General features: G+C 35.4%; 1 protein-coding gene across 1 annotated transcript in view; it reads right to left on the minus strand.

Moving 5' to 3' along the window:
• trp (transient receptor potential) overlaps window positions 1–21748 on the minus strand; it is a 36020-nt gene extending 14272 nt beyond the window's left edge. Inside the window, exons 1-7 of the mRNA XM_073089372.1 lie at window positions 21637–21748; window positions 11861–12024; window positions 10311–10455; window positions 3720–3815; window positions 2590–2732; window positions 1871–2072; window positions 1236–1409 (exon numbers count right to left, since the gene is read on the minus strand). Coding sequence (XP_072945473.1) covers window positions 1236–1409; window positions 1871–2072; window positions 2590–2732; window positions 3720–3815; window positions 10311–10455; window positions 11861–12018 — 918 coding nt within the window. The 5' untranslated portion in view covers window positions 12019–12024; window positions 21637–21748. The remainder of the gene's footprint in view (window positions 1–1235; window positions 1410–1870; window positions 2073–2589; window positions 2733–3719; window positions 3816–10310; window positions 10456–11860; window positions 12025–21636) is intronic.
• Between the last annotated feature and the right edge of the window lie 427 nt (window positions 21749–22175).

Genomic DNA, 22175 nt, shown 5'->3' on the forward strand with positions numbered 1-22175 from the left:
TGATCTATGATGATGAACTAAATTACAATAGTGAGTAAAGACATTCTTTTTAAAGGTATATTTGGATATACTTTTAAATATACTTTTCATACTACATTTTTCCAACTTACTCGTATTGATATAAAACTACGCTATTATAAAATAACTTTTGTTCTGATTAAAGTCTGTGTCTACTGTTATTTATGTATTTCTGCATATGCAGGAAAAATAATATTTTTATAACATAGGAGTAGCAGACGAGCATGCAGTCCACCTGATGGTAAGTGGCTACTGCCGCCCATGGACATCTGTAATCAACCCCAGATAGGATTAGATATTCCTACCTGAGGTTGGCCACTACGCTATCACTGATAGAAAACGTAATTGAGGCATTTTATTCGTGTTAAACAGTAATCTATTAGGAATCTAATTTGTTACTTCGTCTGTGGTCTAAGAAGTGTCCGCACCACTCTCGTGGAATAAGAAGTAATGACACGACCGCAGAGACTGACTCTGTCTGTGTACGGTAAATTGGAGATTTATGGGGGTCTGTTTTGTTGAAAACTTTCGGAGATTTAACTATGGTGTTTGAGTGGGCGATGTACATTTATATACTGTTCATATATAAATTGGAATAGTCAAATGTTAAAAAAATAAATGGCTAAGAACTAAAAAAAATTACAACATAATTTAATAAAATTGTGATAGCCATCATGATCTTTTTTAAGAGAATGCTTTCGAGTCGCTTTAATTTTATTAATATCTTTATTTAAAATTATTATAAATACTTAATTATTGTTGAGAGAACAAAAAATCTGTTTATATCACGCATCATCGTGCATTTATTCAGACATTCCACGTGTCAAATACGGTTCGTAGCAAAACAAAAACAATATATAATGTGTATCTTTCGTAGCGCATCCACGCAGACACTAGTCATGTCTGTCAAAATATTGTATAGAAATTCATATTGTCTTATTCAACATGTAGAATGTCAGTAAATATAAAATGGGGCTTTATAGAGAGAGGCATGCCCTCTATACAATGCTGCATCAGCATGCTAAGCGTTTGCCGCAAACTCAACTTTTACAAACCATTGATCAAAAACTATGCTATAATCACCAGCAAACCTATACAAACCGAAGCAAACGCTTTATCTACACGTTTGAATTTGAGATGATTTGGCAAACGGGCAGAATTTGTTTTATATGTTCTATATTCTAGGTTATTGACTAAAAATACGTAATACAACAAACCATCTTCTGTTTATAGTTGATAGCGAGCTTCAGTCTTCCCAAGGTCTGCCGCTCTCCTGGCACCCAGCAGTCCACATCACTTGGGTTGTAGTTCAGCATGATCTCCAGTTCGTTTGAAGTTCTCGTGTGGTCCAGGAGGGATGTTGCGAATTCTTGGCATTGTTGGCGTAAGGCCTTAAGAAAAGGAAGAGGAACATGAAAGAAAAATTAAAATGAAATAAAAATGAATTAATAAAAATGAACAATTTAAACCCCTTTTTATCTACATTGCGCGGACGTCGGAGTGTGAGTTTTGACACAATTAAAGTTTATGAAGAGAAGGAGCACAATAAGATAATATATATGGTCATCAGGGGTAGCAACGTATCTAACGCCCTTTAGATTCGACCACTATATTATCTGGGCTGAATTACAGATGTCTATGGACGGCTGTGGTTACATACCATCAGGTGGATATGCTCATTGGCTACCTCTTTATTTCATTAATACTGACAATGGACAACATATAAGTATGTAAAATTTCAACAATGTTAGATATCTGTATCAAAAATCGCCTTTTTTCTTTTAACATTACCCAGCAGGGGTGGTAATGTTAAAAGAAAAAAAGGCTGAAAATAGCAATTTCCAGTCCTTACCTTGTATTCAGCTCGAAACTCCGTTTCCATAACGCTGAGCTTCCCAAGCTCCCAAGACAGCTGGAAGGCGGTCAGTAGCGGGTCAGCTGATGACAGGGCGATCAGGGAAGGGGATGATAGAGCCCGGTACGCGTTGATCCGAGCCTGGGAGTGGCGCAGAGAGTCCTCCGTCGACGATTTCACGCACTCGTCACAACCGCATCTGTTTGGGTATTATATTTAAGATGAATCTATTGACTATGATTGCACAAGTGATAGTTGCGTAGATTACTTGGTCACTTAGAGCAGTCACTTAATCCGCTACCACACGGGCTTACAACTTGTTATTTGAGCGACCAACGAGTGAATGTCTCTTTTTTTCTAAAAATCTGTCTACGGGTCTAATAGATTGCTATGTTTTGCGTACTGTACAGTAGCCGTAAAACTGTTTGCTCAAGCGACAGAAGCCAAAACATGGCTGTTAAGTTCTTGTATTGCCTGTAGTGACATTCTTACTAACTCTTTTTTGTCTTAAAAAGGGTGGAAGGAAGGGGTTTTGCTACTTCTTCTTTATGAAGGTAGCACCTTCTGAGAACACCGGTCATTTTTAAAAAGAATTCATCAGAATAAAAATATTATCACTTCATCTCTCCAGTTATCATAAGATACACGTAGCATTCTATTGTATGGTTTCGCTACTTATAACATGGTTACGATTTCTATCGCGTTGAAACACCTACTTGACGTCATGTGGTACTGGTAGCGTGGCTCCTCTGTCCAGCAGGAGTTTCAGTATTTCATAGTGATTCCTGTGCGCTGCGATGATGAGGGGCGTGATGTCTGGGGTGAAGGTTGCCGCTGCAGGTTCGATGGACTCCCAACTCTAGAAATATATTATCGTCATCAAACTATTGTTCTCCTGGTAAACATGGGATCTTTTGTAAGAATAAGTAGGATTAAGCCCATAGTTCACCATGCTAGCCTAGTGAGAATTGGTAGACTTCGTTCATCTTTTAGCCTAGTGGTTGAAACTTGGCCTCTGGATTGATGGGACCAAGGTTTGAATCCTGGATAAGCACCTCTGAGTTTTCAAAGTCATGTGCGTATTAGAAATTAATATCAATTGCTTTAACGGTGAAGGAAAACATCATGAGGTAATCTACATACATGGGAGATGTTTAAAAAAGTTATCTAAGGTAAGGTAAGTCTACCAATACGCACTTAGCCAGCGCGGTGGACTATGGCCTAATCCTTCTCATTCTGAGAGGAGACCCGTGCCCAGCAGTGGGACATTATTGGGTTGATGCCGACAACACATCTTTTGGAGACATTCCGAGACATTACGGGTATATAATTATATATATGTAAATTTCCTTCTAGGCTGTTTGTAGGCTTCTGATAATTGATGTCTTATTTACCTTCAAAAAATAAAGATAGGTCTTGGTATATTCTTCAGATTACCAACCTTTAAACATCTAAAACCTCTTCTGGATACAGCCATGAAGGTCTCATTAAAATAACCATGTAATGTACTAATTTAAGTGAAGAAAGTTTCCGACATAATTGAATCTGTTTCAGTAATTACAACTTTCCTGCTCCCAAAAACTTGTAACAGATGAGATGTGTGAAGTTTAATTACTGAAATTACTGAGATTTCAATCCAAATTAGGTAATAGAAACGTTTTGTTGGTAGTTTTGAAAATTATGCTCAAAATTATATTTTTATAAAAACGCATTTTCAGTTTTATAGAAATGTATCATTAGTATAGATATAGCAATAAAAGTAGAACAAGAAAATAAGAAAAAAATTGAAATTTAATTTATAACTTCACAAAATAATTATTTAAAAATTAGTAAAATATGTACTTACATAGGGTTCACCTGGTTTGTGATTCTCCTCCTCCCATTGCAAAAGCATTTCTACTGCTTCTACATATTCTTCTTTTATAGCGTGGAGAAGGGCATCCTGAGAACAATGATATGGTTAATATAAATAATATAATACCCAGAACCAAACCTTAAAGAAACCAGTATAAAGATAAAAATCAATCTGTCCATTTGCATACCAAGGATTTGCAATTATTTTGTTGTCATTTTTCGATCTTTAGTAGGATTTTTTTTCATAATATTAGTGTACTTTTAAAACGTGGCTTTGTAGCTGTTATCTGAATTGGCAGTGCATTTTTAACCGACGGCAAAAAATTAATAAAAAAAAACCGACTTCTACGTTACTAGAACATAGAAGTCGGTTGTTTGTTTTTGTTATTTTTTTTGAGCACAATACGAGCTCAATATTTTTTTATTTTTCTACCGTTAACTCCATAGATGTCGTGGGTGGAAGCTAGTAATAGGCAAAATTTTAACGATATTTGGAATGACGGAACTAAAACTGGAATTGGTTTTCAAAATTGAGGTGTGTGAAAGATTTATGTAAAGCAATACGGCTTGAAGCATTTTTCATACCTGTCTTTATGTGTAGGAGTCGACACTGACGAAATATTGTCAGAACAGTTTCAGTTTCTGAAGCTGAATTTTACTTCAATTCTTGTATATTGTATATCCAATTTTCTGACCTAAACCATGTAAGTTAAATATTGTTTTGTTACGGCAGAAATAGATCAAAACGATAATTCCCTTTCATTCGAACGAGTAGCTAATTAGATAATTAGCTGGTAGCAGCTTTTCATATTAACAAATTTAAAAAGATATGTACTTGGAAGGCTCTTCCGTAACAAAGTTCAGTACATTATTGCAAAATTGTTACAATTTGATACAGATAAGTTTAACGATTTTTTTTACGCGTTTAGTCAATCAGCCGCGCACGATGCTCGTCTATTTAAGTCGATACACGCACACATTCATACATAAATAGAAAGACAGAAATTGGCATGGAGAGTTGTATTTTTCCTTATACGATTTCCTGGCACAAACCACTAAGGAACTTTATTCCAAAAAGAAGTTGAAAATAAACATTTCTATTATGTCAGCCTTTACCTCTGTGGGTGTTGACAAACATAAAGCTTTTAATAAAATGTCATAGAGCTTTCATTTTAGGGTAATTAAACGTCAAACCACAGTTTCCTTGTTGAATAAAAATATTTATTAGCAAGAATTGTGGAACGTCGTGGCGAAAACAATGACATTAAAACATCGTGGCGGCTCTAACGCGATTAGCTGCCACTCTCACGGTAAATAAGGTGCTAAGCACACTCTACATTTTAAGGCATTTTGTAGAAGAACGTGGTGTTAATGAATTTTATTAAAATCATGTTTTTCTATATTTTTAACGCATTTTGTAGAACTGATAAGCCGCGTATCGCAACGGTTATTGTACCAGTCTGACGCAGTTCCGGGTTCGATTCCCGGTCAAACAGATATTTAAATAAAATTAGGTTTCTGTTTTGGGTCTAACTGTCTATGTATCAATGTGTGTATCCATAGCACCCTTAACGCAGAAAACATCTTAGTATAAAGGTTTAAGTGTTAGTATCTATCTTATTTTAATTTTAAATAAAAAAGGTCATTCGAAATTGTTTCACTTGATGTTAATTTTCAGGAGGCATGTACGGATAATATCTTAAGTATACCGTGTGTAGTGTTCCTTACGAAGTCCCTTAACAGGTGGCCGGTTTACGTGTAATTGTATAAACCTTGCATCCTGCCGACGCGTTTATCTTTCAACAAATGTATAAATAGTTAACACTGCTTAGTTAAATAATTGGCTACAGTTGACATAACTATACTTCCTTTAAATACTAAATGCACATTATGTCATTATTAATCGACTCCGGAGACACCACCGCCACACTTATTTCTGCTTAATAACAGCAGTGTTAAACGCTGCTGTATTCTGGTTTGAAGAGAATGGTAAGGACGACATACTTATCCGAGGCGTTTCAACTTGGTTCTCAGGGGTAGCGGCGCCGAAGGCACAGATAGCGCCCCCGGGCGCGGTATCCCTGTAGTTCCGGGACTAGAAAAGGGCTACGGTATCCCCTGCCTGTCGTAAGAGGCGACTAAAAGGGGGCTTCCGGGGTTGCCGGCGGCAAGAGTGTGAGCTCGAACCGTCCGGAGAGCAACCCCGGGAAGAACGGCGGCATGTGTGGTCGCATGACGTCGTAAACACCAGGTGTGCGGGAGGAGCGTAAAGTGCTCCCCCCAGGGCAGAGCCCGACCGGGGCATCGCGCTTGGAGGACTCCGGTTGTGTTCCATCGGAGATCCCGGAGTTCTCCAACAAGCGCTAAGGACGGCCACCGGGGGGGTTTTAGTGCGGTAAAAATCCCGCATAACCCGGCGTCGCTCCCACGTCGTCGGGTACCTTTTGAAGGTTTCCCCCTCGAAAAAAAAAGGGGTAGCGACGCATTTGTGGCCAGGTAGGGTAATCTTATCTAGGATAGATTGCAGATGTCCATCAGCGGCAATGGCTACTTACCGATATGTGGACTGCATGCTTGTTTGCTAAATTAATGTGAAAATATGAGTATAATTATTACTACGTAGTCTTAACGATCTTCCCAATTAAATATTCCCAAAAATATATTCTCTCCCATATTATATTTTTATGTATTTTTTAGTATGTGATATCATATTATGCAAGGAAGTAAAATATAAACTTCTTCCATAATTTTATTTGTTTCAAAACCAGCACTATAGCCTTCGTGTAGCGTCCCTGAAAGTAATGAAGATAATTTTCTTAATGCACGATGGTACTATAAGGTATCCCTTTTAGTAATTTGCGGAAAGCCTCTATCCAATTTACTTATCGGTTATATTAAAAGTTAGTATAGACTTTTTGTAAACGAAATTAAGCGTAGTTAGTGGAAAATATAGGTAAAGTTCCTGTTGTAACATACAGGGGCTTTGATAGCTAGTATTTCTAGCTATAATAGTAGTAGCTAGTATTTCTAGCTATAATATAAAAATCAATATTCGTCATGGGTGGTTTTAAGTAAAATCGTCTTCTAAAATTATATGCTGGACCCCAAAAATACCAACTATTTTTTTTATATTCTAACTGTCTCATCGGGTTTGAACAGATTCAGAAGAGACAATTACAAAAAAGATATTTGCATAGGCCATAATCATTCCCTTTATTAAAGTTTTTTTATTATATAATAGTGTCTGACGAGCATGCAGTCCACTTGAAAGTAAATTACGACTGACGGCATTAGAAATCTGTAATCAACCCCAGATAGGATTCCTAACTTAGGTCGCCTAAAATTGCACCACCTGAAGATTAAGCTGGAATGCTTGGGATAAAAAAGTTTCCTTTACCACCTTTCAAACCACATCACAGTAGCGCTTTACACTGCTGTTATTGGACAAAAACAGCTTTTTTATATAATAAAAGAGTAGCAGACGAGCATGCAGTCCACCTGAAGGTAACTGACTACTGTCGCCCATGGATACTTGTAATCAACCCCAGATAGGAATAGATATTCCTACTTGAGGTAGGCCACAGATGCGCTGCTACCCTTGAGGAATAAGCTGAAATGCCTCGGAAAAGTATGTCTCCCTTACCACACCCTTCAAAACGAAACAGCAGTGTTTAACACTGCTGTTATTAGGCAGAAATAGGTGTGGCGGTGGTGCCGCTGGAGTCGAACCATAAAGGGTTGTACCACCTTCCTACAAAATACGCATATTTTATACTAGCGTAAAATAGGCAGATATTCGTATTTATTTAAAACAGTCTTGTTAGTAGAATTGTACCAATGTAACCTGTGTTTGAATACATAGTGAGCATTACACAAAATCATATTTATTGTCTCTATTGAGATTTGTCTGAGACGTTCATGAAAATATACAGTAGATATGAACGCCGAGTGATTTCCCAAAGGAGCATATATGTATCGGTAAAAGCTTACTTGTTCTATCTGAGTGACTGTTTCTGAATATTTTGGCTATGTTTCTTATTTTAGCCGATCTGGTACTTAAATGTTATATACATTCTTAGTTATACTATATTATGTTGGAAAGGTTTGAAGGTAGAACCTTTTAGTATTCGACTAGAGGCACTGCCGTCACACTTACTACTGCCGTGCAGTGTCAACTAAACCTTTGGCGGTGTTGTTTTCTGACGTACGTTTCAGAGGTAGCCACGAACCTCTGGTAGGAGCACAACGCACTTCAGATAGAACTCCAATCTTATCTGGGATTGAATATGGATTCAATCCTAGATAAGATTAGAGTGATTAGAGTTCTATCTAATATAATGGATATTCATATATCCATGAACAGCAATTGTCACATAACTTGAGGAGGATTGCATACATGTTTGCTACTGCTATCCAGATAGAGATATGAAAAGGAATCGCCACAACCTGGTAAGTATGAACATATAATTTAAACTATTAAGGCTAGTGGAGTAAACAGGGCTTTAACCTGACCTACAACGGTAAGCTTGTTTGTAAATATCACGTGGTGGCTTAGCCCAGCGTAATAGGGTTAAGTTGGAAGGGCACAGCGATGCCATAGAATCTAGAACCTACGTGTAGGATGTTTACTGCCTTGAGGGTCTTGAGTTCGATTCCCGAAGGAATTCTCAAATATACTGCGACATATTTATTTTATTTTTTTAGAAGGTTTTTACCACCTTTTGTATTGCCTACCGAGGCACCATCGCTACCCTTATTTCTGCCTAATAATAGCAGTGCTTTGTTCTGGTTTCAAGGGCGTGGTAAGGGTCACACACTTAACCGAGGCGTTCCTACTTAGTCCTCAGTAATAGCAAGGTATCCATGGGCGATTTCAGGTGGGCGCTTCTTACCTCTTGTGAGGTTGAATGCCGATGTCTATAAGCAGCAGTTCGCATTTACGGTCAGATGTACTGTTCTAATCAAATCATTTTTTAAAATTCAAAATAAGTTCTTTGCAGAGCACTTATTGAGTGTCATTACATCTACCACCACTAGGTATTTCTAGTAGCTCGTTTGCTACTAATATATAATAAATATAAACCTATTGGTTTGTCTCTTGTGACTTGTCCACTACGCTAACTAAATAGTTTCATATTTCTTCTATGTTATTGCTGAACATTCAGTTTCATTTTTTGGAAGCTTTGTTGACGGATATTTCGTTTCATGTATAAGTTCACCTGAGGTAAGGATTAAATGCAACTAAACCTAAATTGGATAGAAGTCTTATCTGGATCATTGCATTATTAGTATCTATATAAAATCTGAAAATTTGTAACACATTTTTTATTACCTCATCGTTATGGGAGATAAAAGTTAATCTGTATGTGTGCCGTGGGAATTCCCTTTTTTTCTATTTCCGATAACATCATTTTGTTATTAGGAATAGAAGGTTTCAAAATTATAAAGAAAAGTAAGTAAAGTTGGTTATAAGTTAAAAGTTATAAGTAGTTAGTTATGGTTGTTTGGCCAAGAAAAGGCAAGCGGTATTTCTTTTCTGTTCCTATAGGTTTAGCGCATAGACATTTAACTAAATGGTAACAACAGAACGGGCATAGAGAAGAAAAGTTATGATCAATTGGTAATAAGTTGGTCTTATACAATCATGTGTGAAAGTAAAGCGGGAATTTTTTTTTAATATAAAAATTTGACAATGACTATCGCTCTAAACTTAATCTTCTAAATTCATTCATTAGATCAGCATCGTTTTACCCACATCACATCATTCCGTCTTTTCAAATGTCCAAACTAAATGTACGTCTAGAATCAATCCGCGAAACAAATGTTTAGTCTAGTTTCAAGTCTCAAGGCTGATTAGCAGACAGACGAATAAAAAGATTTCCCCGCTCAAAAGTACAGCACATCCATCAAATAACGATTGACGCGTACTTAGCGGGACAACTCGAACTGTTAAGACGAAATTCCGATTCAACTTTGTTTCTAAAGTATTTTTCCATACTCAACCCCAGTTGTGGATGGTATGGACACACATAAAGTACAAAAAAAGATATAACAGATATCTAGCTTCAGCTTTTAAATAACCCAACCAATAACCCAAGTAATGATAACCCAGTATCGACCATAATCATATATTTTAAATGATAAAAGCTTGTTAATTGGCACTTCCCAAAAAATAAAAAAATAAATGGAAAATACGAATTTTGGTTTGAGTTAGAAGAATTGACGTTGAAGAATTGATTAAAATCGGAAATTTCGTGTATTTAGAAGATCGGTATGATGGTTTTATGAAATGAGAGTAATAAACGAGCTTGCAGTCCATCTGATGGTAAGTGGTTACTGCCATGGAGATCTCTAATCAACTTCATAATAATACGAATAGAGAAGAGTCGAAGCAAAGTTGGCCAATATGATGCGATTTGAGGACTATTAACTTTATTACTATTACCCTAACTTAGTACTTGATACCTTACGTCCGCTTTGCCACGCCATAAACAATAACTTCGAAACATTTTGCCAAAGGATTAAAAAATGTACCAGTGATGAAATCCTGTTATTTCTATATTATTGTAATATCGATACGTACTTTAACCTTGATCCCAGAGGCAAGCAGCAACTTGATCAACTCGATGTTCTCGTTCTCGATGGCCGCGATGAGAGCGGAACGGTTCAGCGGGTCCACGCAGTTGATGTCTAGCTCGTCGGGCCTATCTTTGTACTGTTCGATCAACCTGGAAGAATATACATTTGTTTAAAAAAAAAGAAACATTTTCTACACTCACAGCCCCACACTAGAATTCCCTGTGTCGTGGGTGCCATGGACGCACACAGAGACATATACACAATTGACCAGACCCAGAAACAGAAATCTAAATTCATCATTTAGATGTCTGTCTGGCCGGGAATCGAACCCGGGACCCTCTGCGCGTGAGAGCGGTATGGTGACCGCTCCGCTACGCGGGTGTCTTAATTCACCACTTTTGGGAATTGAAAGATTATACACAAGTATACACATTTGTAGCAGATCTTAATGTATAAGATCGATTCCATTCATGATAGAATTGTGATAACGAGCCAAATTAGTCCTCAAAGAAACAACGTATCTGTGGTCGTCCTTATAAATATTTAAATCTAATTTATCTGGGGTTGATTACAGAAGTCCATAAGCAGCAAATGCCACTTACCGGTGGATAACACATACTCCCTTGCTAACAAAATTCAAATTATACTTTTTGAAATGTAGTTTTGTCAACAAGAATGCTTTTCTTGTCGCGCGTGTAACATCCGCACACGCGTCCCGCTTATTAACAATTTATGCATGACTTGCTACGGCCTTTTCGCGATCTATATGTGTGGGCGTAACGATAATATGGAAGTGGTACGCCTGCGGTTGAGACACGCGTGTTAGAATTTTCACGCGTGGCAGGAAAAAGGCCCTTAGAGTGTATATGGGATTTGTGCGAATTGGAGCAACAGAGCTAAGTAGAATTGAACGAAGTAGAGTAGAGCGATAACGCAAGCCTATGTATTAGTCCAATAAACAGGATTACCGCCCTTGTAGTGATTCCTACGATGGTTGACTTAACTTATATGGAATGTAGTTTATTGTCATGTATTTTGATATCAAATAGAAATTGGGTAGAAATTCGGCCTCTAAATTAGAAGGTCCAAGGTTCGAATTTTCCCGACTTCCGATTTTTCGAAGATATGTGCGTATTAGCAATTAATTGTCACATGCTTCAACAGTGAAAGGAAACATCGTGAGACAACTTACACCCCTGAGAGTTCTTTAATTTTTTTTAAACATGTGTAATGTTTACTAATCCGCACTTGGCCAGCGCAGTAGACTTTGGCCTATCTACTTTTCACCTTGGGAGACCCATGCCCAGCAATGATATATATAGTAATAGGTGATGATACGACTTTTTATAGAACAAAAACCATATTTGAAGTCAATCACCGTTGTATTGTTCTTGAAATAAATGACCTCAAATGAAATAGTCTTATTCTATCACGGCTAATATTGAAGTGTCAATTTCAGAAAGATACATTGCATTTTGTACTTCAAATATTCAACTTCAAGTTATATACTAAATTGGCTTCAATTGAAATGTAGCTTCAAGTTTCGTTACTTACTTTTCAACTGTCGCATAGTCGCCTCGATCAGCGTGGAGAAGAAAGGTCTTCTCCTCGTTGGTGAGTGGTTTCTCCGCATAACTGTACAAGTCGAGTGTGCTGCTCTTTATAGCTTCTTGGGAGTCACCCAAAAGCTCCTCTCTGGATCCGTGGCTCATTTTTGTCTGAAAGAAATGGTTGATGATTTAATGATTTATTTATTTAATTTTTAACCAAAGAAGTGAATAGATCTTTCGAAATCTTTGTCCATCAGTCTGCCGGGAATTCGGTTGGATAGAAAAAAACCAGATCTAGTCGTTACTATTACTTAATTCAGATTCAGTTATTTTAACTGAATCTGAATTCGTAATTTTATTATTTGAATTTAAATAAATCTGAATTCGTAATTCAGATGCATTTAAGTAAATTCAAATAATAATAAAAAAAAAAAACAAAAAAAGAAACCACAAAACAATTTTAAAGGACCAGTATAATAATTATATTTATAATATTCATAAATCTATAAGTATTAGGTTACATTAAATTCATGATTATTGTTCAGTACCCATATTTTAAAATCGTTCCATTTACACATTTTGTAAAAGCCGAAAATAGCACAAAGATATGTGTCAGCGACGATTATACTCTTTGAAAGTAATTCCTAACATATTAAAGTAATGCATTTGAGATGACACAGAACATCAGACAGGGAGGTTTTCCACTTATTCCGTAATTATTGTGTTTTACTGAATATCACCGCTATAAATTTTAGCTTTTGCGATATTTACTTTTTAGGGTTCCGTACCCAAATGGTAAAAACGGAGCCCTATTACTAAGATTCCGCTGTCTGTCCGTCTGTCTGTCTATCACCGGGTTCTATCTTTTCAACCGTAATAGATACACTTTTTATTTTTTTAAGTGTAGTTATAACGGTGGCCGCCATAACTACGGATACTAAATATAAAAAAGCTTGAAATAAATGAAGTTGCCATACAAAAAACCGCTATTTTATTATATTGACTTTTTTTGCTTTTTCTATTGAACCGTAATAAGTACAAACAATTTCACAATGCACATACTTCAATGGCTGCTATACGCATACTAAAAATAAAAAATCACTGAAAATTTTGTGGTACAGAACCCTTCGTGGGTGAGTTGAACTCTCACTTGGCCAATTATTTATTTTAAGCAATCATAGGCTAGTGGTTGAAGCTCAATCTCTGGATTGGGGCCGCCTAGGTTGAAATCCCAAGCATCACTGTTTTACAGTTATTTGCGTTTTAGAAAATAATCACTTGATGAAATGTTAATCTCATATATAAAATTCTCACAATGTTGCTACCGTACTCCACCGAAACGGCTTTACCGATTTTCATAAAATTTTATATGCATATTCAGTAAGTCTGAGAATCAGCTACTATCTATTTTTCACCCCTACTTACCCCTAAGTGATATGGGTGGTTCACCCTTAACATTTTTTTATTTATATGACATTTGCCGGGTCAGCTAGTACTTTTATAGAATAATAACATAAAGTCTAAAGTTTAAAACAATATTACTAAATAGGTACCTAAGTCAAACTGTGCCAATGTTAAATAAACATTTAAGACCTAAAAACGAAATTTCGTAATACATTATCACATTGCGAAAATCATTACTAAACTATATCACCACAGCCACCACCACAACTAAACCATATAACCTATATCAACACAACCCCATTAGGGCGAATGTTCAAGTATTAGTATTTAGTATTGACTTGCTCTGTTAGCATATCATTCCCTTTATTGGGATATCGTCTGGAAGTTCCCATACAATGGTTTCTGATCGATTTCACATGCTTTCGTCAGATCTGACTGAAATATCTTGCTGAAAAAACTTAGTATTTTTTCTCACAGTTTTAGTTTATTTTAGGTTTTTGTCTTATCATTTTCGCTTTTTATGAAAATACTAGTCGCAAGTTATTTGTCATAAATCCTTCCATCCCTTAAAGGTATTTTTACCCGATTGTGGAGGGGAATGTTTTTATGCTTATTTCTGAATGCTTGAATGAAGAATTCTTCATTCTTGGCACAAGTCCAAACGACTTTACGGATTTTAACATATAAGATATTGTTGGATTTTTCTAAATTGTAGAAATGTTTGCTATATTTGTTATAACGATAATTGTAATAAGGCAGAAATACGTGTGACAGTGGTACCTCCGAGTCGAAACACGAAGGGATTATCTATCTATTTGAAAAAAAGGGAGATAACACGGTTGTTATCTCACTATTTTTCAAAGAGATAGTAATCACAGTTGATTATAGAGGAAGATTCTATGATAAACTAGTGTTGCCTCTAGCAAAGACCGAAAAATTTAGTAAATACGCTTATCCTATGCCTATAAAAAATTATAATAAGTTACCAATCGAGTTTAAAGATAAATTTTTAACCAAGACAACTTTTAAAAAAGCACTGAAAGCAGGCCTTATAGAAAAATGTTTTTACAATGTAAATTAATATTTGTGTTATAAAAATTAAAAATTACACCAAGGGGCTTCACTACACATTTAATTAAAACATGACATAACTTTATTTAACTTATTAATTGTATTTATTGACATAATATTTTATACAATTGTTATTATTATTAGTATTGACATTGTGATTCATATATTGTTATTATTGACTTTATTTATGATTAAATATGTACCAAATTAGTGCTAAAATTTAAATGTAATAATTGTTATCATGAAGTAAATTTTCTATTAATCCATATCGTATCAAATGTAATGTAATCATTATTAATATAATTATAATGTAATTTTAAAATTTTGCATGCTTCCCTGAAGCTAAGTGTGAGGAAAATTGTTAATATTCCTACCAACCCAGATTGTACCACAGTTAAATATATGAATATGAAATATGAGATTTACCACTTAAAATGTGTCGCCGCAGAGGCATAGACTTCTACGAATCAAAGGTTAACTAACTCTAGAAAATACATTTAGCAATTTATGTAATATTGGAAATATTATCATGAATATTTAAAAGCACTCAGCTTTTATTTTTAGTTTATTACAAAACATCTTACCAAGTCATTCGCGTTGAACCGGATTCGAATCCGCCTACTCTTTTTGCGTCGCCTCATTTTGACTTATTTTATACACTTTAAAAATGTTACCCCATTTATGTGTATAGTCAAGTTATTTAGCAGAATTTTAAAAATATTAATGTATTCAAATTTACATCTTTTGCGATCATTTTTTAAAATTTACGGATTTTCAAATAAATATTGTTTTTGCTAAAAAAAAACACGCGCTACATTTAAATAAATCACTATCGTTTCATCACTTCACTTTTTTCAAATTGGATTTTCTTAAAATTTGCGTAATTTTTTTGTTAAATTTTCATTTCAATATTTATTTTGGTCCCGGGTACAGTGAAAAGATTTTATTTTTAACCAAACCTCCAGATATTGTTTTTGATATATTGATTTCATGTGAAATATGTAATGTTTCCGGCTTTTTACGTAATATCCTGGTTCCAGCCGGGGATTTCACGGGAAACTGATTTCTCCGTATTCGTTACCAATGACGTAAGGGCGAGCTATTTTTAAACTTTGTCCAGTTTGTTCAAAATGATTGAGATTTTGCAATGAAATGAAGTGTTAAAAACTTTTTGAACATTTGCATTAATAATAATTAATGCAAATGTTAAAGGCACATGAATAAAACCATAAAAGTTTATTTGATATGCATCGAGTCTCCAAAGTTCAGAGGTTCTCAACCGGTCGCGTACATATCTCTTTTTCTATACTTCCTTTATAGGTATAGGTATATACCATTCTCTTAGCTTGCTATGGATACTTTCGTAAAAAATATTTGGCAGATATTGTTCAAAATAACTAATAAATCTAGTAATGTTTGACTAAAAATGTATTCTTTTTTTTATTCAAATTGCTGACATAGGCATGTTTATTGTTCGTATGGTTATTGCAAGATTAATATTACAAATTCTATGCCAGACTTATGATGAAAAGTGTAACAGATGTTGGAAAGCACTGACTTAACTCAATCTCAGACTAAATTTAATAGTTTAGTGTTAAATTTGGTTCCTTCTAATTAGCAATAAAACCTTATTTTTAAATCATATTCATTCTTATTTTTTATGAAGCTATATATAGCTGACATAGTTCTGTGACATGTGGGTTTCCTCAGATGTTAACTTTCATTAAAATCTAATAGGCACATAATTTCAAATAGCACAGTGACTAGGAATCAAACCTAGGACACCTTATGAAAGCGTCAATTTCATACCACTAACCTATCACTTGTCTGTAAATACTTACACAAATATCTGAAAACCAAATGTCATACATTTCCATCGTCCATTCAAACTAAGTCGTGGACGAGAGTCAAATCTGAATATAAAATAAGTTATTTCTTATTTCACACGTCAGAAAACTTAGGAAATTGCAGAGCTTTGAGCTTTGAAAACGAACTTTTCAAGACATCCGAATACACATAATATTTTGAATCGCAACTTACTTTGAAATTCAGTGTTATGAAAAATTTCAATGCATTTGGTTGAAAAATAACATGTTGACTTGAACAAAACTTAAATTCTAATATCTACAAATTACAATTAGACGTTAGTTAAGTAATACTGTAAACATGAAATCACTAATTCACCGTGAAAAAGAGTTGATAATTTTCAAACGGCTCAAAATATTTTCAACATACACAGCTTTGAATTATTGCAATGAAACAAACCTGTTTAAACTATGTTGTCACAAACATACATACAGATGTTCCAGCTCTATATAAAATAAAAATAGGTCCTTGTTAACCCATTATTGGCCATGGTCTTCTTTCAGAGTGAGAGGAGCTTAAACCGCTGCAAATTTTTAGTAGACTTCAATTTTTTTTTTAACTTTTAGATGTGAAGGTTTCGTTACGAAGTTTCCCTTAGCCATTAAAGTAAATAATTACTAAGAGATTTTATAACATTTGAATATAATAGGTGCGTGTCTGGAATTGAACCTCGGAACCGCCGATTCAGAGGCCAAGTTTCAACCACTAGACTATAACGGTCTTACGGAGGTACGAAGATATAATTATAAATATACATTGTATGTGATACGTACATATCAGATCGTGTCATTCTATATGAGATCGTCTAGTCACTAGCACATGGTGTCTTTGATCCAGATATGTCGATGCGATCTTTGTTTATGTTACGCAAGCACTGGGCCTCATTCGATTCTATTGAGTAACACGGTAAGCGTCAAAAACGCGGCGGTTTCTACACTAATTTTTCTGTATTATAATATTGGACACAAATGATAAAGATGCAAAAAAATCTGTGATATGCTCTAGCTAGAACCCCTGTTGTACAAATATCTATGGACAGCAGTAAACATCAGTACCCTTACCATGAGTTTTCAAAACATCCCACAATTTTACGTTACGTTTACTCAATCCATTATTCTGTTCCGTTTGCTTCAGTAGACTGAGTAAACGTAACAATAAGTAAGTGCTCAAGTCTTTTCGTCTGCCCCACATGTTCGCAAAAGAGAGACAAAACATAAAGCGCCATTTTGTCAATTTAGACATTTAATCTTACATTACTGACACTATAGTTCTGATACAATCCGCTAGGGGCGCTAATTGGAATTTGTATGGGCAAAAATGTAAACAAATACCAAAACAGTCATATTTCTCAAAACGTAAAAACTCATGGTAAGCGTACAGATAGACTGAATGTTCGTTTGCCACTTCATCTTATAAAAAAATAGATCTGAGGATGACATGTATGGTCCAATAAAATATGAAATTAATTTCTAATTTACTTATCATTGCTTATTATTATTTAAAAAAAAACGAGTAATTCTAAGATAGACGTATAAAAGTGAAAAGCTCTTAATATCCTGCTACAGCTTTTTAGTAAACGCTCGAAGTCTGAACCAGCGCTTAGCTGTAAACTTTTTAAACGTCAATACAAAATTTATGGAGAGCTCAAATGAGTACTCTACGATGATAAACCCGTCTCATTCGCAACGATTAATGTTCGTTTTAGAGCTGTTATGTCGTTTTTAGAGCGGTAATGTTTTTAGATGTCGAACGATGTCGAACGGTGTCCAAACGATGTCGAAACTTTTGAACGCTTCGTCGTGATTTATTTGGTTTTTCTTTGACCCTCTCTTTGGAGGCACGTTGATGAAGCTCTTATAAATGTCTGAATGACAAATAATAATAATAACGCTATCTACATTCTGGCTTTGAACGCTCTTGGACTGTTTCGGTATTGTGGGTGCTATGTAGACCCACAAGCAAAAATATACCATTTATCTTAAACCCCAAAGAAAATTCTAACTTTTGAAATCATTTATAATTCACGTTATTAATAAGAAGATATAAGAAATACATGAAACTAATATTACTATACTAACTTTATATTTTTATCACTAAACTTGAACATAATTATTATGAATTTGTTGGCATTTGTTTCATATTAAAATATTATAAAATATTAAAATTTATTATGAAAATTGTTCAACAAATCTCGAATGTTATTTGGCTTCAGTTGCATGAAAAATAATTCACAAATCCTATAGCAACATGACCTTGCTTTACTTGCACTTTATAATATACTTATCGCACTGCAGTCTACTAATTTGATAATACAACAGTTATGTGCAAGTTATAGGTTTTCTCTTAGATGAAAAAAGTACATAGATAGATCATTCCTAACAAGAAGTAACCAGTTTTGAGAAATGAAACTGTTGCGTAAATAAAGTTTTGACATGTCTCCGTGCTAAAATGTCCCTAAAATGTTTGAAATATTTATTTATTACGTAAATTACGTAGTATTAGTTATTTATACGTACATTTTCTCTAAAAATGTTTTTATTTGTCAAGAATTACTGACAAATTAGCGTTTTGTGGCGTCCAATTTCAAGGCGGTGAAGTATCTTACTATTTCAGTTAAGGGTTTTCTTTACAAATGTAACGACATTTTGGAAGTAGCTGACAAGTATTCGGCTTTTGTGGTGTTTATAGATGAATCTTTGTTCGGCTCCTTGTGTCTTCGTATATTTTGTTGTCTAATAGCAGCAGTGTTAAACGCTTTTCCATATAAATAACGTCAAAGAAAACAAGGGTTCTAACCACAGCCAGTCATAGATGAGTTGCCACTCTTGAGGACTAAGCTTATTATGTAACTCAGCGAGTATTCCATACCCTTTCATCAAAACGCAAGACCTACTTTACGCTAGAAATAGGTGTGCCGGTGGTACCTTCACGGTTGAACCATATTGGTTCTACTACCTAGGGATAAGGGTATAAGATAGGCATTCTATATCAGGCTGAAAACTAACTTTAATCGTCGTAAAGTATATGCTTCACCATACTCTTAAAAACTATAATCCAGTTTTACACTGCTGTTATAGTTCGCGTAAAACTGCTAGTCCGCTCTGAATATAGAAATGAATGGCGTCGCCATAGCAAATTGTTGACTACATCTGCTCGCACAACTCCAAAGCGGACTAGCAGTTTGGCGCTGACTATAAAAGGCAGAAATAGTGCACTTTATAAATTCTTACGTCACCAAATAGGTTGCGGTTAAGTCATTACTGCCGTCTGTTTTTGGAACATTACATATAGGATATTCTGGTCAGATTGAATAAACATTGCGTGATATATGGCGTACTCCACGGAATTAAACCATAAATTTGTTCCGCGCCTGAAAATTTGGTATCGAACTTTGAACAGAAGAAACTAGTGTTGGCTCTTTCACTCCTATTAAAACACAGTAGTTAGAACTCTAAGTGTTTCGTGATAGTTTCGTTTTGTTTCGTATATGACAAGTCATGTGAATTTAGTCGTTGATAATATATTACTGTCGCTTGCTGGACGGTTTGATGTTTCACTCTTGCTGCCCGCAATCCTGGAAGCCCCTTTTAGTCGCCTCTTACGACAGGCAAGGGATACCGTAGCCCTATTCTGGTCCCAGGGATATGGACAAAGGCTTTAGTACACCTAGCCGTCCAAATGCGAATTGGTAGACTTTGCAAGTGATAATTAATTTCTAATACACACATAAATTTAAAAATCTGGAAGCTGCATAACTTTGGACCACCGTTTGAGGGACCGAGTTTCAACTACTAGGCTACCCCTTTTTCTTAAAAAAATTAATATGATTTTTCTGAATTATTGTGTGAATCAAGTGAATCAATGCTTGTCTGAATCAAAACAAATGTTTGTCTAAACAAACAAGTTACACGCTACAGCAATAGTAAATATGCTATTGTTTTAGAACGAGTTATATAATGCGTCGGGATGCAGCAGCCAGGATACAGAAAGACCGAATTACTTATATATACGTATTTAATCAAAACAGAATATTACATGTTTTGGATTAAATCTAATCTAAATTAAAACTACCTAACCTAAAATGGTGACTTGCTGGAGCAATGTTAGCACCCAGAGTGAATTCCCACGTTCGGGTCTTTACAGTGGAAACGGAGCGGTGGTGCGGAGTCAGCGTTCCCACGGCACGGCGGCGGTGCAGGATCGGGTGTCTTCTTGATAATTTTGTTTAAGGCGAATTTCTAACTATGGTGATTAAGGCGAATATATATAACGCTACAGCAATAGTAAATATGCTATTGTTTAAGAACGGTGTTGTATGTTACTTAAATATTTTGTTTTGATATGAAATGTATAATATATCTAGCGTGAGTCGAAGTTGCGCGTATCGTTGTAACACATAATGTTATTTTAATAATTGCGCCATACAAGCACAACTTCTTAAGTACATTGTTAGTCGCACAAACACACTTATTGAATTTACAATATTTTATTTTAGTAGTTTAGTAGTTTTTTAGAATTTATTTTATTTGTAAAACCCAATTATTTAAAGAACTTTGCACAATTTACCAATACATTTACGAAATGGATAGATTTATGTCTAGTTTGGACCTTCTGATTTGTGTCTGATAGTGTACAAAGGGAATCCGACATTTGTAACCCGGGACACGGGATATCTAGATTTAGGGAGGTTTCCCAATTTAGCATACAAATTAGAATATAGCTACACATTGTTGTTTGTTATCCCAATGCAATATTGTATGTATGTATGTATGTATGTATGTATGTATGTATGTATGTATGTATGTATGTATGTATGTGTGGTAAGGGAGACAGGCTTATCCGAGGCGTTCCTGCTTAGTCCTCAGGGGTAGCGGCGCATCTGTGGCCGACCTCAGATAGGAATATCTAATCCTATCTGGGGTTGATTACAGATGTCCATGGGCGGCAGTAGCCACTTACCATCAGGTGGACTGCATGCTCGTCTGCTACTGCTATATTATAAAAAAAAATACTGGGCACGTGTTTCTCCTTACAAATGTAGCATACTCCACCACGTAGCTTTAACTCTGATTGACGGATAGTAATTGTTTCCTTAAATAAAATATCCAAGTCTTCGAACGAAAAGTAGTGATAGCCAGGTGATTTAAATTCGGCCTCTTAATCTGGAAGTCTGGGGTTTGAATCCAATACACTTTTAGATTATTCGAAGTTATGTGCGTATTGGAAAATAATTATCCGGAGTGTTTTTTAATTAATAAATACTTAAAAAAAGTCGAAGATGTGTAAAGTCTACCAATCCTCTTGGCTCACTCGACTTGGCTGAAACCCATCTAAATCTGAGAGAACACCCATGCCCATCCCTAAAGGGTATTGGGTTGACAACAATTTCAAGTTTTTATTGTTTTGTTCTTAAAATAAAAGGGTAATTTATATGCTTACCGATTATAATATCCGGTGCCGAATTAAAACATGTTTGGATCGGAACCCACGGCGTGCGGCCGGGTGTCGCGGGGACACTGGGGGCGAGTGGACACCTCACGTCCACTATGAGGGGTAGTCGTGGGTTGCTAGGGATGGGGTTTATCGATATTTGATATTTATGTTTTTTTCGATACATATAATTTAATATCTGTTAGTTGAAATTAAAATCTTATTGTTTTATAATTGATTCAAATAGAAACTCTTTTTAAATATCAACAAACTACGTACTATCGCTTCGGAAAGTTTTTTTTTTTATAATAAAATAATATGCATTCATTCTGATGGTTGCTAGATACTCCCGCCTACGAACATCTGTAATCAACCCCAGGTAAAATTAGATTCCTACCTGAGGTTATCCCTGAGGACTAAGCTGAAATGCCTCAGAATAGTATGTCTCCCATACCTGAAGAAGAACCTGAAGGAGAAGAAGCGGCGAAAAATCTTCATACGTGTGCAGCATCTTTTAAAAAGCCAATATTATACAATTTTTCATAGTG

The sequence above is a fragment of the Epargyreus clarus genome, unplaced genomic scaffold, assembly GCF_041222505.1.
Source record: "Epargyreus clarus isolate Ecla_fem2 unplaced genomic scaffold, WU_Ecla_fem_2.2 ptg000029l, whole genome shotgun sequence".
In the NCBI taxonomy this organism is placed as follows: Eukaryota; Metazoa; Arthropoda; class Insecta; order Lepidoptera; family Hesperiidae; genus Epargyreus; species Epargyreus clarus.